General features: G+C 43.2%; 1 protein-coding gene across 2 annotated transcripts in view; it reads left to right on the top strand.

The window, feature by feature from the left end:
• Positions 1-14,700, top strand: part of CNNM2 (cyclin and CBS domain divalent metal cation transport mediator 2) — a 118,644-nt gene that overhangs the window by 95,230 nt on the left and 8,714 nt on the right. Inside the window, exons 3-7 of one of the 2 annotated variants that reach the window (XM_041461021.1) lie at positions 2,045-2,182; positions 4,267-4,436; positions 7,291-7,384; positions 9,771-9,836; positions 13,485-13,669. In XM_041461021.1, coding sequence (XP_041316955.1) covers positions 2,045-2,182; positions 4,267-4,436; positions 7,291-7,384; positions 9,771-9,836; positions 13,485-13,669 — 653 coding nt within the window. The remainder of the gene's footprint in view (positions 1-2,044; positions 2,183-4,266; positions 4,437-7,290; positions 7,385-9,770; positions 9,837-13,484; positions 13,670-14,700) is intronic. The other variant, XM_041461022.1, reaches the window with a different exon arrangement.

The raw sequence follows: 14,700 nt of genomic DNA, 5'->3' as shown, positions 1-14,700 counted from the left end.
GATGGAGTTCCTTGTGAGAAAACACCTCAGATACAGTGCTTTAAAAATAGCATTCTCTGAGCTTTTCAGAAAAAAGCAGTTTCTATTCTTCTTATCTCTTACAAGAGGTAGGACCTAGTGAGAGCTTTTAGGCGACTTTTTTCGCTATTAATTTTCCATTGCTTTGGTATGCATCTTTCTTTTAACTGCAAGTACAGATAAGGTCTGTCTCAAGCTATATTCCTAAGGCAGGGATTGTTTTTAGTCTGTAGCCACTCCCTTCAGTGGTTTCTATTCCTGCTTTTGGAAGAGAAACTGCAGTCCCTGATGTAGTCCAAGTCTTGTGTAAAGCACTACTAGGGTAAGAGGCTTCTGCTTTCAAAGAAGAAAAAGGACATGGGTCATCATTGTTCTCCGTGTGCCTGGGAACAAGTATCTCAAACTTTCTGATTTGCACTGCTCACAGAATACACTTGAGATATCTCAAGCAGGTAAATTTCTGTCAGCACAGCATTGCTTTTGAGTCTGTGATAGTCCTGTAGTGGAGTGGAGTTCTGGAGCTTCCTGGGAAGCTGAGGATCTAGATGTACTCATGTCTAAAAGACTGGGTGACTTGGGAAAATCTAGAAGCCTGTAAGTTACCAGTATTGTGCATTTCCAAGCCTCAAACTCAGCCACTCTGAGCCTTATGTAGTCTGTAGCATTTATTTGGACTTCTAAAAGGCTCCAGATCTCAGTGGCTTCCAGTGCATCACTTTAATCATCTTTGCATGTATAACTCAAAATCTGAGCAAGCACCTGGGAGTAAGTACAATTTCACAGTGTCAGCTTCACCTACAGCTCTTTGTGTGCCTGCCCAGTCCTGTGCCAGGAATCAATGTGCCAGAGCTGCTTGCAGTCCCTCAGAAGCCCAGTCATTTTACACCAATTGACTGAGGGGCTGATAGACAAGGAGCTGCAGTATTCTTAGGATCTTCCCCCTCAAAGGCCCTAGAACCAGAGCTGTGTCTCGTCTCTGAGAGGCTCACAGGAATTGCCTCAACACTTGGGTTTCCTGCACTCTGTGGAGCTCAGAGCTGTCTGACAGCATTCTGCTGCTTATAGCCACTGCCACCCTACAGGTGGTGTCACCAGAGAAGAGCAGCACCCTGCCATCTGAGCAGAGACCTCTTCTCCCTGGAACTCATGTATACCATACCCCAGCATATCCATAGCTGTCCACTTGCCTGGTTTCCTAAACATGTTGGGATATCAGCTCAGGGGGTGGATGGTAATTCCTGGGTTGTTTGTGTCTCTTTGTGTTGTCTTTCACAAATGGAGATTCCTCACCACAGAGCCTGTTTTAAGACACAGGAGTCCAGGAACCCAGGATCATTAGCAGGCAAAAACCCATATCTGAATTTCTGAAGTCATTCTGTCTTTTATTCTGGCTTCAGTGCCTGTAAAGTGGCCAGAGATTCCCATCTCCAGGCTGTGCACCTTGCCAGCTTTTGCTGAAGTTTGGACAGGACGAAAAAAACTGCATATACCAGACACTGGGAATACTTCAGCCAAAGGCATGCAGATTTTGCCACAGCTGTGCAGAGTCACTGAAGCCAATGGTACAGCAAAAGAAATAAGTTATTGTCTATTTCCTCTGTGTATGTGCTGGGAATTTTCTAAGGAATGTATATATGTAAAAACCAGCTATCCCAGCTATGCTTGTAAAACACCACCTTTTGATGTTCACTAGTACTGAGCAGGACTTCTCCCCACCAGAAGTGTAACATGCAGAGCTGCTCTGCAGTCAGGTGTTTGCAAGCAGAGACTCTCCCCTGACCAGGGTGACAGAAGTGTGACAAAGGCTGAGTGCCTGGCTGTGCAGGATAGGGTCCCATGGCCACACAGCTCCTGATTGTCTGTGCTTTGGGCTGTGTGATGGTGAGCTGGGCTTTGCAGAGGGCTCTGCCTGCACCTCGTGCTCCGCGTGGCCGCCCTGGCTGACTCCAGGCAGCGCGGTTCATGTTGGACCCCGTTCTAACAGAAATCGCTTCCTTCCTTTCTTCTCCCACCCTCCCTTCCCCAGCTGATAACAAGACGAAAAAGAAAGTAGCTCATCGGGACAGGAAGCAGGACTTCTCTGCCTTCAAGCAGACAGACAGCGAGATGAAGGTTAAAATATCACCGCAGCTCCTCCTGGCAATGCACCGGTTCCTGGCAACAGGCAAGTGCGGGTTATCTCCTTCTGCGATCGTGCCAGAGCCTCGAGGCAGTTTGTCAGCAAAGGCCGGTGAGGTGGGTGGGACAGTGCAGGCGGGAAGGGAGGCTGGATTGTGGGGTGACAAATAATGCCACTGTTGTGTTTTTCTTTTTAAATTCTCTCCTCTCCTGTGTTCAGTGTCGGCATGAACCCTCTGAGACATATACCAGGGGTGGACCAGTAACTTTAAATTGGTCTGAAAGGTAAGGATGAATGCCAAGTGCCGCACTGCATGTCTAGAGTCCGTCAGATTAACGACACCCCATTAGGAAGAGCTCAGGGAACAAAGCAAAGAGGACTCGATACCACTGGCCAGCTGGCTGTAATTGCACTCTGGTGCCTTCTCCAGAAAGAGATGCTGGACTTTTTGCAGGAAGGTCTAAACCTGTTCCGTGAGACTTTAAGACTCCAAGTGAAAAACTCTCCTGACACATTTAAAATGCAGACTGCGCAGGTGGTTGAACTGTACTCTTTAAAATGGATTTCTGTCTGGCATGTGTGACCTTCGTTGATGACTTCAGAGGTTTCAGAGGACAGTTGTCTCCATCCCAGAACACCTTGATGTTTTAGCCCTTGGGTGGGCAGTCTGGCAAAGGGACCAGGGCCTTGAATGGTTTCTTGCGGCTGGTGTTGCCTTTCGTCGTAAACTTGGTCCTTTCACCTCAGAGATGAGGCCTTTAAACAGGAGAGCTTGTGGAAAAATGCCTTCTTATTGCTTGTGCTGTCTCTCTTTGATGTATAAAGATGTGCCACATGCAGGCCTTTCAGATGGTCATCTTTTGCTGCCATGTTCAACATACATTCATGGGTGGAAAATTATAAAGTTGCTTTGTCTGAAGTTTGCCAGCTCCACTTGGAAGTTAGTACTTCCCCTCTTCTCAGATGCAGTAACTACCTGCCTAGATGCTCCTAGTCTGTCTTCACACTTTATTTTGCCTCTGTGACTTGAAAGAAATATGTACATGATCAGTTATCACATCTCAGCTGAGGGGCAGTAATTCCTTAGAAGGCTCGGACTCCCTACGGCTCATGTGCACATGAGCGTGTCCTTGGTGAAAGAAAGCAGTTCAACAGGAAGATGTGGATTTAACAGCAAGCAAGGCGTTGTTCATGTAGTGTACAAGACTTGGTGAAGTTCCATAAGCACCTGCTCAACAGGCATAGTCTTACAGTGCTGCTTCTCTACTTGTTTTGTGGATGAAAGGATTGTGTAGCTTAAATACAGGTCTGTCGGTGAAGCCACTGCTAAAAAAGATGAAAGCTACAGTTCTGGTTTCTCTGTTCTAAATTGAGAATAGCATCTTTAGCAGATTGTTGTTAATGGTCCTGTTCTGAAATGAGGTGTTGGGAAAGCTTATCAATTTGCATGTGTAATTCTCGTCGTCCATGGCTTACCTCTCCCACACAAGGATGGGCTTTTCTGCTTCAAACAGCTCCTGTTGGAAACACTGAAGATCAAGTGGATAGGGGTTGTGTTCTATGTGTCAGGCATTAATCCCACATGGCTTGAACTGACCTGTACTTTCACTCACCTTGAGTAACTCTTCCCAAATGAACCATGGCAGCCCCAGTTGTGTCTTATTTGTGTAGAACATCTCTCTAGAGCAAATTTATAGGCTCCAAGCAGTAACTAATTAATTAATTAATTTTATATTAATAAAGTGCAATAAATGCAGTGACTTCAATAGCTTTTAGGGAAGGAAAAAACAAATTCAGAGGTTCTCTGTGCCCCAACTGTAAAGCTCTTCCATTTATACAACTTCGTGACTCAGAAGTCTCAAGAGGGGAAGACCATCTTTTTCTTTTCCCTTTCAGATGAAGACATGATTTTGGTTGTTTTGAAAAATGCTTCAGTAATGAAAGTTGGGGTGTTACTGTGTTCCCCCCCCTTTACAAATCTAACAGTCTCAAAAGACAGGAAGCCTGCAGTTCCATAATGGACCTCTCTGCATCTGTGTGTCTTTTATAGGCAAATGCTTATTAACGAGTATTGCTAACTTCTTGCCAGGCATATGAAGTGTAATGCCAAGTTGTATCTTGTGTTATAGAAGTAGAAGCATTTGGTCCATCCCAGATGTCAGAGAAGATCCTTCTCAGGCTGCTAAAACACCCCAACGTCATCCAGGAGCTGAAATACGACGAGAAGAACAAGAAAGCCCCAGAACACTACCTCTACCAGCGAAACAAGCCCGTCGACTACTTTGTTCTCATTTTACAGGTCAGACGTGTGGTTGTGTAGATATGTGCAAAACCTTTTATCTCCTGATATATCCCCCTCTATACCTCTTTCAGGTGCTGAAGTTTGTCTTCTTTCAAACATGGGAGGGAAACTATGGCTCCTGGGAACTGCTCCTGCCTCCTTTATGGCCTTGCCAGCCTTGAGGAGCTCACTCAGCTGCTTTCACCCTCAGTTAAACCAGTTGTGAAGGATAGAAAGCACTTCCTACATTCAGTCATCTGCCAAAAGTTACTTAAGCTTTCACTATCCCAAGGATAGACAGTGCAAAAGGATCCCTATTGGCATTGCTTGGAAAATAGGGGTGCAGAAAATGCCACATCATAGGAATTTTGCCAGCATACTTTATCTGCTGTGCCTTTTCCTTTTGCAAAAGGAGACATGGGGGCATTTGATGGTTTAGAGAAATGACATTTTTCTGTGCAGTTTTGAAGTCTGTACCTGAGGTATAGTGAGAAGCACAAGTTTCAGTGGGGCCCTTGTGCCATCTACTGAACTGATGTCACCTCCTGCTACAGCCCAGCAGAATGCAGACCCTGGGAACCCTGCCATCCAAGCCTTTATCCTGCCCTGAGATCCTTGCACTTGTGTGGCTTTTAGATTGGAGCCCTGGCTGGTGTGGGAGGACTGTTTTCTCTGTGTTCTGTTCAGGATTGCTTCCAGTGTTGGCATCTCCCAGGTTTTGTTACTAGTCAGGAATGGTTGAATGGTTTAGGTAAAGCTTTACACAGAAATTTAGTTTCTATCTAGCACCATTTAAACAGGAATAGACCTTTCAGAGAGATTTTGCTGGAAAGGTTCTTCTCTGTCCTGCACAACTGAAAATCAGTTTTGGTTGTAAAAGCCACAAGCATTGTAGCTGAAATTTTAACACAGGGCTTGAAATCCTAACATGGCCTTTAAAATAGAAAAGGGGAGGACACGAGTTTAAACACTCTGTGATAAACAGCTATGAGAGCACTGGGATATTATATTGTGGAATTGTAGATTCAACATAATTCTGATACTAAAAAATTATTTTTCAAGGGTTTGAGGAGCCACTGGTAGCTCTTTAACTGCTCTTTCTTACATGCTGAATTGTTACAATCTGAAATATTCCAAAGGCAAGATGATCCTCCTGATGTAATGCTGCAAAGATGTAAATGGAGGACATGGGAATACAAAAGAACAATCAGTTCTTCCTGTGCTATTTTGCAATCAATAAATATTTAGGAAACACAACATGCCAGGTCTATAATGCATTTGGAAAAGTGAGTGTTGCAGTGAATACATACTACAAAAATGGCAACAAGATCGGTTCTGCCAGGATTAAGAGGGGATAAATACTCTGCTTTTGTTATTTAAATGGACTTGGACTTATTCTCTCACACTGAGGGACCAAGAATGCCTTCACAGTAAATGCATGCCAGTAAACAAGTAAATGTCTATTCTTCTTACATGTACCCAGTCTTTGCCTGGGTGACAAAATTGAACCTTTTGGAAGGCATATAATGAAGAAATAAGCTACTTTTGTTTCATAGGGTGAAATTGGTTTTAAAAGGGATTTATATGAAGCTGTTGCTTGTGATAGCAGGAAAGTGGATTTATGAAGGCACTCTTTTCCTGCTAGGCAGATTTTGTGCTTTTTCTCATCTGGGACAGTTAGATAAATTGACTTGGTGTTGAGGCTCATGCAGGTTGAGTTCATTATCACCTTTCTCTGCCCTTGTCTAGCACTGTAAATTTAAAGGCATGATTATTTATTTTAAGTGGGGCTTAATGAAATAAACACTTAGAAATAAATTCTACTTTTTGCCCTCATTTTCACCCAGTTGTATTCAGATGATAGTACACCTGGGATGCACAGTCTGTCTCCCCTTCCCAACTTAGCCAGAGAAAAGCATTGCAGGTAATTGTCGTTTGCCTGAAATTCCAAATTTTGTGTAGTTCAGCCTGAAACCTGGATGAGATCTCTTCTGTCTGCAGTGGTGTGCTGTGAGTCTCAGTGCAGTAAGGATGGGTGAACATGAAGAACAAGACCCACTGAAAAGACAATTATTTTTGGCTACCTGTATACCAGAGTGACTGGGATGTTTTACAGCTGTGTTTGATGTGGTGGGTGCTGTTCTGGAGTCCTGTGTGGGACATAATGTTCTACATTTGGTTGAGCCCTCATCAGAAACAGGTGTACTTGCATGGTAGTGTAGTTTTATACAACTTGGGAAGCACTGAGGGTCTTTTGTAGGCAAGACTCTGCAAAAGAGCAGGATCTTAAGGCTACTGGAATCTCTAATACTGCTAGAAATCGAGAAGACCAAAGCAGCCCCAAGGCTGTTCCTTCAGCAATAAGGGCTTTATTTCTGTGGGACTCTCATCGGTGTAGGCAGCCAGCCTCCGTACATATTGTCTCCCTTCTCCCTTCCTGTGTTTGTCGTAGAGGGAATTCTATGTGGATGTCAGCTGTTCCCCAAAATGTCTAAATGCTTCAAGATCCCAGATGATTGTGCTACATTTATTGTGCTTATTGTGCTGGGGGAGTATTTTTTCACTTTGCAGTAAAGGAAAACACCCTGGCAACTTGCAGCAGGGCAATAGTACCAACCAAAGCTGTGTGGTGATCCTGATCCTGCTCCTCTGCAGAGACTTCTGCTGCTGGCCACAAGGCATCAAAGAGCAGGGTAGCTCAGGGCACAAATGCCTGTTGCCCTTCAGTGTCTGTCCACTGTTACAAACTGCAGGGACCATGACACTGCTTAGGGATGTCAGGCAAAACTATCTTTCAGGGCTCAGGTCTGATCTTGGGCCTTGACACCCATGGTCCCTTTTAATTGCAGCTCTCTCTCCTTTTCCTTAATAGGGGAAAGTGGAAGTGGAGGCTGGGAAAGAGGGGATGAAGTTTGAAGCTGGTGCTTTTTCCTACTATGGGGTGATGGCCCTCACAGCATCACCAGGTATGTCCTCTTACCTTCTGCTTCTGGAACAGTCTGAGCTCCTGCACAGTCCTGCCCTGCTGTGTCTGTGGGGCTGATGGGATTGGCACCTCTTTGCCAGCACAAGTGTCCCCCCTCAGTGTACCTGGGGGGACTGGCCAGTGGCGAGGCTGGCACTGACTCCAGGACCCAGCAGCTGGCAGTGGTTTGCCAGCTCCTGAGGATGTGAGTGTTGAATTTAGCAAGGGATGTGCTGGTACTGGTGGAAAGCTTTGTGGTTTTGCTCATGGCAGGTTAACAGGGAGTGAATTAACGGGAATAAATAATTAGTGACAGAGGGACATCTAGTGGTGTGAGGAGCAACCACCCGGTTAGTTTGGGGATGGTTCTGTTTGCCAGTCTTGTGCCAAAAGCTGTCTGGAGAGAAGGGATGGAGCAGTGCCAGAAAAGCAATTGCTCCTGTCGGCTTGTGTGGAAATGTACCTGAGAAATCAGCGAGGGGGAAGAGGTGGTGTCTGAGGGTGAGTGTGAGCCGCCTACCAGCACACAAGTGATAGCCACATGAGCCACCACCTCACTGGCACAGGTCAGGGAATTCGCATATAATCCACCAATTATTTCAGCCACATTTCAGCATTTGGTGATGTATTTTATTGCCAGCAGTATCACCACGTAGGTTTTGACCTCAGCTGGAAATGTACAGTCCTGCTGGGTGAGCTGGGGCACTGGAGCTGGTGTTGGTCTTCTGCTGACACTTGTTCAGCTCCAGGGAGAGATGTTTCTTATGCTGAAATTGTGTCCTGTCACAGCAGGGTTTACATCCCACTTGAGAGGCAGCTTGTTTTAATTGTACACTCAGGAGTGCTCCTTTATATGTGTGTACCTGTGTGTATGTACACTATCAAATTGTGCTGGAATGGAAATGGTTTTGTGAGTTATGAGTGTAACCCTGTTAGACTCTACAACCAGCAGCAGTTCTCTGGACCTCTGTGAGCTCACTTTTACAGACGAGACTAATTCCTTAATTATTTGCACTTTAATTTAGTCGGTAGCTTATACGTTTTGAGATTAAAGAGATTTTAAAGCATGCAGAACACTGGTTGGATTTTATCTCAGTGATAGCAGCCATGTTCATGAGGAATTGTGAGACATACAACTGCATCATACCCTCAGCTTTTGCAATATGGGCCAGGCATGGTCACTTCTACCAGGCGTACACTTGGAAATCACCTTGGCATCTCTGTTTTGCCAGTGTTGTTCAGTTTGAATGTTTTCCTGTGTTGTTGGGTTTTGGGTTGTTTTTTCTTACGTTCCTAACCCTTCCCACAACCATTCCATTTGCCCCAAGTCCTATCAGGTCAAATGGTCTCCTCTTTATATGCCCTGAAATCCATCTTTAATTTCACCATGTGGCACTTAGGAATATGCAGTATTGTAAAGTAATCTTGGCCAGTCTTGAAATTACCTTCAACTGGTTGGTTTTTTTCTTTTTTTTTTTTTTTTTTTTTTCTTTTTAACATGTAGCAAATCCCTCATTTTGTTGGCTTTGCCTCCAGGTTCAGGGAATTTGTTATATGATGTCTTCTGGCATCCTGAGATTTCTGTTGAGATCAGCTCATAAAAATAAGTTCCTGTTGCTCTGTGTAGACAGGAAAGCTCAGGGAAAGTATAAGTTACTGTGGAATCAAAGAAAACTCCTTCTCTTCTGTAGGTCCTAAATAAGTGACACATGCTTGCTCTCCTCACCTGGAAGATGAAGCCACTAACAGTGGACTAAAACCAAACAACAAAAAAACCAAAATAACCCCACAAACAAAAACACAGAAAATAAACAAACCAAAAAACTAAGAAAAGAATGAAGCTTTTTTCTCTAACTACAGCTGGGGAGGGATTTGCAGTAATGGTGAGCAGTACAATACCCATCCCAACAGGAATGAATTTGGAGAATCACAGCCTTACATTATATTTTACTGGAAACTTGAAGAACTATGAAGTATCTTTTGATTTTATTTTTGTTATTAGACTCCCATAAGGAAGAGCACTCTTGAATGTTTTCTGGCTTGTTTTAATTCTTGCCTTCCAGGCTAGAGTGGGCACCACTTCTCCTTTTGAACTGTTTCAAAACATGAGCGTACCTTAATGGACCATTTGGTGCTGGATAGTCATTTAAAATAGCAAGTGAAAATTATTCACTTCATTCCAATTCCTTGGTCTTGTTTTTTGGTTTATTTCTAAATTTGATTGCGTTTTTTGGTTTTGCTTTTGTTTTAACCCTTTGCTTTTTCACAGTTGATTTGCACTTCTGGTTTTAGTTCATCAGTTTGTCAGCTGGCTCCCTCCCCTGTCGAGTGTGGATAGCTGCCGCCTTTCTGGTCGTGATCTCATCCTTTTTCTCTCCCTCTTCTAGTTCCCTTGTCCCTGTCTCGTACCTTTGTTGTCAGCAGAACAGAGTTGTTAGCAGCAGGTTCTCCAGGTAAATCTGCATGCTTCTATTTTCACCATTCTTGTGACTGCCCTGATGCCATAAAAAGTCAGCTGCAGTCTGTATTTGTCTGACCCCTTTGCTCATTAGGGAGAAGTCCAGCACAGAGTTGTGCCTCACAGGTAGGTATCCTGCACTTGTGTTTATGGGAACTGGTCAGGCATCAAAATGGGAAGAACTAAAAACTCGTTTTAGAAAATGTGCTTGGTAATGAGTGCTTGTTCTTTTTTCTCATATGGATGCTGGTGGAAAGTGAGGAGGGGAGATTTTTTAGAGGAAAGAATTCTTCCCCAAGCTGGGGCATAAAAAATTCTGAAGAAAATGCATTTGACAGAGAAGAACGTATGCTGCTAAACTGCCATAAAAGGAAAACTTATTTAATGAAAGTATTTTATATTCTCATATGGGTAAATTCTATGGTTTGTATACAGTCTGGCCATTTCAATTCCTGGAAAGCTTTGAGTTTTCTCTCAGGGAGGTTAATGCCAGGGACCAGCACAGGGGTCTGCTGAGTGGATGGATTTGCAATGGAATGCACAAGAAGGTTGTGGGAGGACTTTCTGGTTCCTGCTGTGCTTTCCTTGCTGTATCACCAAGCTGCCTGGCACAGAAATTCCTTTGGAGAACAGAGACCAGCAAGGGAACCAACTGGGCCAAAAAGAGCTCTGAGATGTGGTTGAGAGACTAAACTGGGAAGCATCAAGAGAACTGAGCTTAGCAGACACTGCTTGCATGGAATGGTTGAGAAAAATGGAAACCTATTAAGAAACTCTGTAGGAAAGCAGAACCCTAAAATAGTTTGGGCCACAGTGAGCATATGTCTTCCTTTTGAAGTTTTTTCCATTTTTTTTCAATCTTTCCCAGGACTAAAAGCAAACAAGATAATAATATGCATATTTAAGTGAAACATCTCTTAAACATTAATACATATCATGCATTTCATACACTTTCACCATCTGCTTCCTGCATTTCACCATCTTTATTTAACTTTTGAAAATGTATTTCATCGTTGGTCCTTAAATTATCTTCATGCACATCCTGAGCAAACTACAGGTTGTTGCCTTGCAGAGTATTTTTTTCCTGCCCTGTTACTTTCCTGCTGCAAAACACCAAAGAAGGGGGAGAAATTTCATCTTTCTTTGGTGGAAGTACCTGATGGCTCTCCTTTAAGCTTGGCAACTTAGATTATCTTTCTTTGCTTGGTTCTTTTTGTTTTGCCAGGTTTTCTTTTTTTACTTTTATTTTTCCTTTTCCATTCTACAAATAAATATACACTTTGCACAGGTTTTTTCCAGTATAAATGCCAAGAATACTTTCATAGTTTTTCCCTCAGTTAAATTAAAAAAAATTGCAAAAAATTAACAAGGGAAAATAATAGTGGGAAGAATCTCCTTTGTAAGGAACTGGTAGTGTAAGCCTGGTCACTGTGGCAATGTGGTACCAGTTTTGATGAAACTCAGACCTTTTGTGGGGTGCTTATGAAAATAATCCTGTTGTTTAAACACAAATTCATAATACACTTGTACTGATGTCCATCCTGTGGCTTGTGTTCTTTATCCCCTCTATAGAAATGTGAGGAATGTGGGAAAGCCTGGGTAGAGAAATTCTAACATGGACCTGCCTGGTGTTTGTCATCTGTTCTTTCTGTACCCTTTCCTCTTCATTATCTTCTCTTCTCTCTCCCTGAACTGAATGCAATCCAGAAATCGTGTTGTTTCCCTCACGTTTTTAGAAATCATATCTTTTTCTTCTGTCCTTTTGTCTCACCTCTCCCTTTTTTTTTTCTTTTTTTTTTTTTTTTCTCACAATGCTTTGCCATGTTGCTCTATATCCTTTGGTTTTTATTAGTCATGTACTAGAAGATCCCTGGTGGAAAGAAAAGGCAGATGCAAGTCACACTAGTGTAAAGTTGTTCCAGGTGGAAGCCTTTATCCAAGCAGCACCGATGCTGTTCTTGTCACACACAGCCATATTTTGTGTGTACAGGTGGGAAGGAGGACAAATTCATCCAGCCTTCACGGTTCCTTGTTCTGCAGTGGGAATTTCAGCATCAAGCCCTGTGTGCAGGTGGAGTTTTGGCTCCTGGCAGCATTTATTGCAGCCTGCTGTGGCTTTCAAGTTGGCAAGCTGGTTCAAAGGAAAACCTTGCAAGGCTCTGAGTGCTTCCCCCTAAGCCTGCACTTGGTGTTGCCATAGGGACCTGCACTAATTCCACGGTGCACAAATGGCTGGGAAGTTATCAAGTTGTCAGAACCTGTATTTTTTTTTTGTTCCTCTTTTTAAAATTGCAAGAAAGACAACATCAGAAGGATTTTGAGTGGGAATAAGAATCAGGACAATTCTGCATTCTAAAGTGTAAGGTATAGGAAAGGCCGGATTCAGAGATGTAGAACAGGCTGTCGTTTGGACAAGGAGATACTATATTTCTAGTGATTAGGTGGCAGAGGTAGGGTTAAATTTAAGGGAGGTTTTTAGCTTTTCTTGAGAAATAAAATTATATGTAGAAAACTTTTCAAAAAGTAATTTGAAAAGCTTGTTAAGGAAATTTTTGTTGATTTGCTCAAAGAGACTTTGTATCTTAAGATTATACGAAAATGATCTTTCAGCTTGAGAATGGGGATCATGTGGTGAGTAGCATGGTTTACATCAAGTTTGAGTTTGGGCTGGCTGAATGAGTTTTGAGTGCATTAAGATTCAAAAATTCTCTGGTCTTTCTTTGATCAGTGTCTACTGTGTGTGTGCCCAGGGAGCAGCCCTTTTGCAGAAGGGAGTCTGTCTTAGGATGTATTTCTGCCCTCCTGTCTTTTGGGTCACTGTGTGGGTGGAAGCCACGGATGCAGAATGTCTGTGGTGTCCCAGAAGCACGTTTGCTTTGGATACACTGTCCAGTCACACTCACAGGGGACAGCTGTGAGGTCTTCAAGTGAAACCCTGCGGGACTTAAAGGCCAGTGGTGGAAAATTATGTCTGTAGTGTTCTCCTTTCCTATATGCAGATTTTTCTCTGTAGTGTGGACTATTCTGTCTGTGTCACTGGCTGTCATGGAGTTTGCTTTCCTTCATTGAGGTTTTGCCTCTTGGAGCACTGGGAGGAAGTGTTGAAGTAATTGTCATGTGCACTGCACTCTGGTCCACTGAGGACTCTGTTACTCCTACTGAAAGTGTCTGCTCTAGCTGAGGGAGCAAGGCATATGTAGGTATCAGATGAAATAAAAGGAGATAAGGTTCAGACAGGACTGACTGCAAATGAAAGTAACAATGATTAAGAAAAAAATATATTAAGCATGGTCTGACTAGCGAGAGCTCCTGCAAGGGAGCTTTGGGAAGTTACCTTTCTGTTATAGTTTCTGCTCATCAGCTGAGGCACTGTGTTCACAGGGCATGTCTGTTGCAGCATAAACAAGTACAGGTTTGTGTAGGGCATACTCAGTGATGCTGACTACCAGCTCTGGACTGAAAATGTACCATTTTTCAGGATAATTTGGCCGTTTAGCCACATATCTACTTATGAATGGATTAAGCATTTGCTTAATCCAGTTTATTTGTGCTACATCACAAGTTATTATGTCCCTTTGAGACTGGTGACTTTAAAAGTTTTCTACTTCATTTAAGAAATCTCTTGCTGTTGCCTGTTTCTTAGCTGAAAACAAGTCTCCACCTCGGCCCTGTGGCTTGAATCACTCAGACTCTTTAAACCGGAGCGATCGCATCGACGCCGTGACCCCGACGTTAGGGAGCAGCAACAACCAGCTGAACGCCTCCTTCCTCCAGGTGTATGTTCCAGACTACTCAGTGAAAGCCCTCACAGACATTCAGTTTGTCAAGGTAGGAAAAAAGCTAGAAAGACCCCGATGGAAAGTCGGGCTTGGCTGGTAGGATGGAGAGCCTGGGGAAGGGAATTCCCTCTAAATTCTTCTGTGAGTAAATAGCATTATGAAAGCAGCTGTTTAAAGTTACTTTAAACTAGTTTTTTTCCAATGTCTGCTGTCCACTGATTTGTCTTCACTGTTCTTCTCATTTGGACTTGTAAGTAGGCTGGTCACATAATTTTCTGGATTTCAGGTCCTTTGAGGAAATATTATAAAAATAACCTCTCTGCTTTTAGTCAAACCTGTCCTCGAGAAGCTTTTGGACCCATCTGAAATGGAGACCCTTCATTATCAGACTGTCCTTTTCTAAAGGATGACACATTTACTGTTGGTTGCAGTTTTTATTCACTTCTGATTTTGGTTTCAGTTTGGGGTTCTTGATCTTACTTTCCGACTTGCCATCCTTATTCTGCTTGGAGAAGTCTTGGACATTTCTCTTTATCTTAACTTCACATGTATTAGGCTCATGTCTCATACTACCAGTGAGTTGCTGCATGAAATACAGCTCTGTCCCCCAGCATGGAGCATCCCACGCTGAAATGTGTGCGAGTCCTGTGGGAGAGGAAATCTAGCTGAGCTGAGGAACAGCTAATGCTGGCAGCAATTCCAGCCCAGCTGGGAGTCCAGGGAAGCTGATGTCCCATGGCCAGAAGTTGACATTGATGCTTTTCTTAAATTATGTGCATGTTCACAGTTTGTTTGTATGCAACTCAAGTGATTTGTGAACTTAACTTCTGTTAGTTAATTCAATGTTAAGAATGTGGAATAGGGTAGACATACTAGAATGCTAAGCTGAGTATTCTGTAGCCAAATTTTAAAAGGAGAGTAAAGTCTTGCTGCCAAAACTTTGAGATGCAAGCGTACTGGTCAATGGTTCAATCCTTCAAGGATTACATCAGTAGATGTTTATCACTGGGCAATTGAGTCTCACTACAGATTTCAATGGCTAATCTGCTGTACAGAGCAGCTGCTCACCCTATGCTGATT

Source organism: Pyrgilauda ruficollis, unplaced genomic scaffold, assembly GCF_017590135.1.
Source record: "Pyrgilauda ruficollis isolate IOZ18807 unplaced genomic scaffold, ASM1759013v1 scaffold15, whole genome shotgun sequence".
NCBI classification, from domain to species: Eukaryota; Metazoa; Chordata; class Aves; order Passeriformes; family Passeridae; genus Pyrgilauda; species Pyrgilauda ruficollis.
The sequence above is the reverse complement of the archived record's forward strand: the minus strand, read 5'-3'. Positions and strand labels throughout refer to the sequence as shown.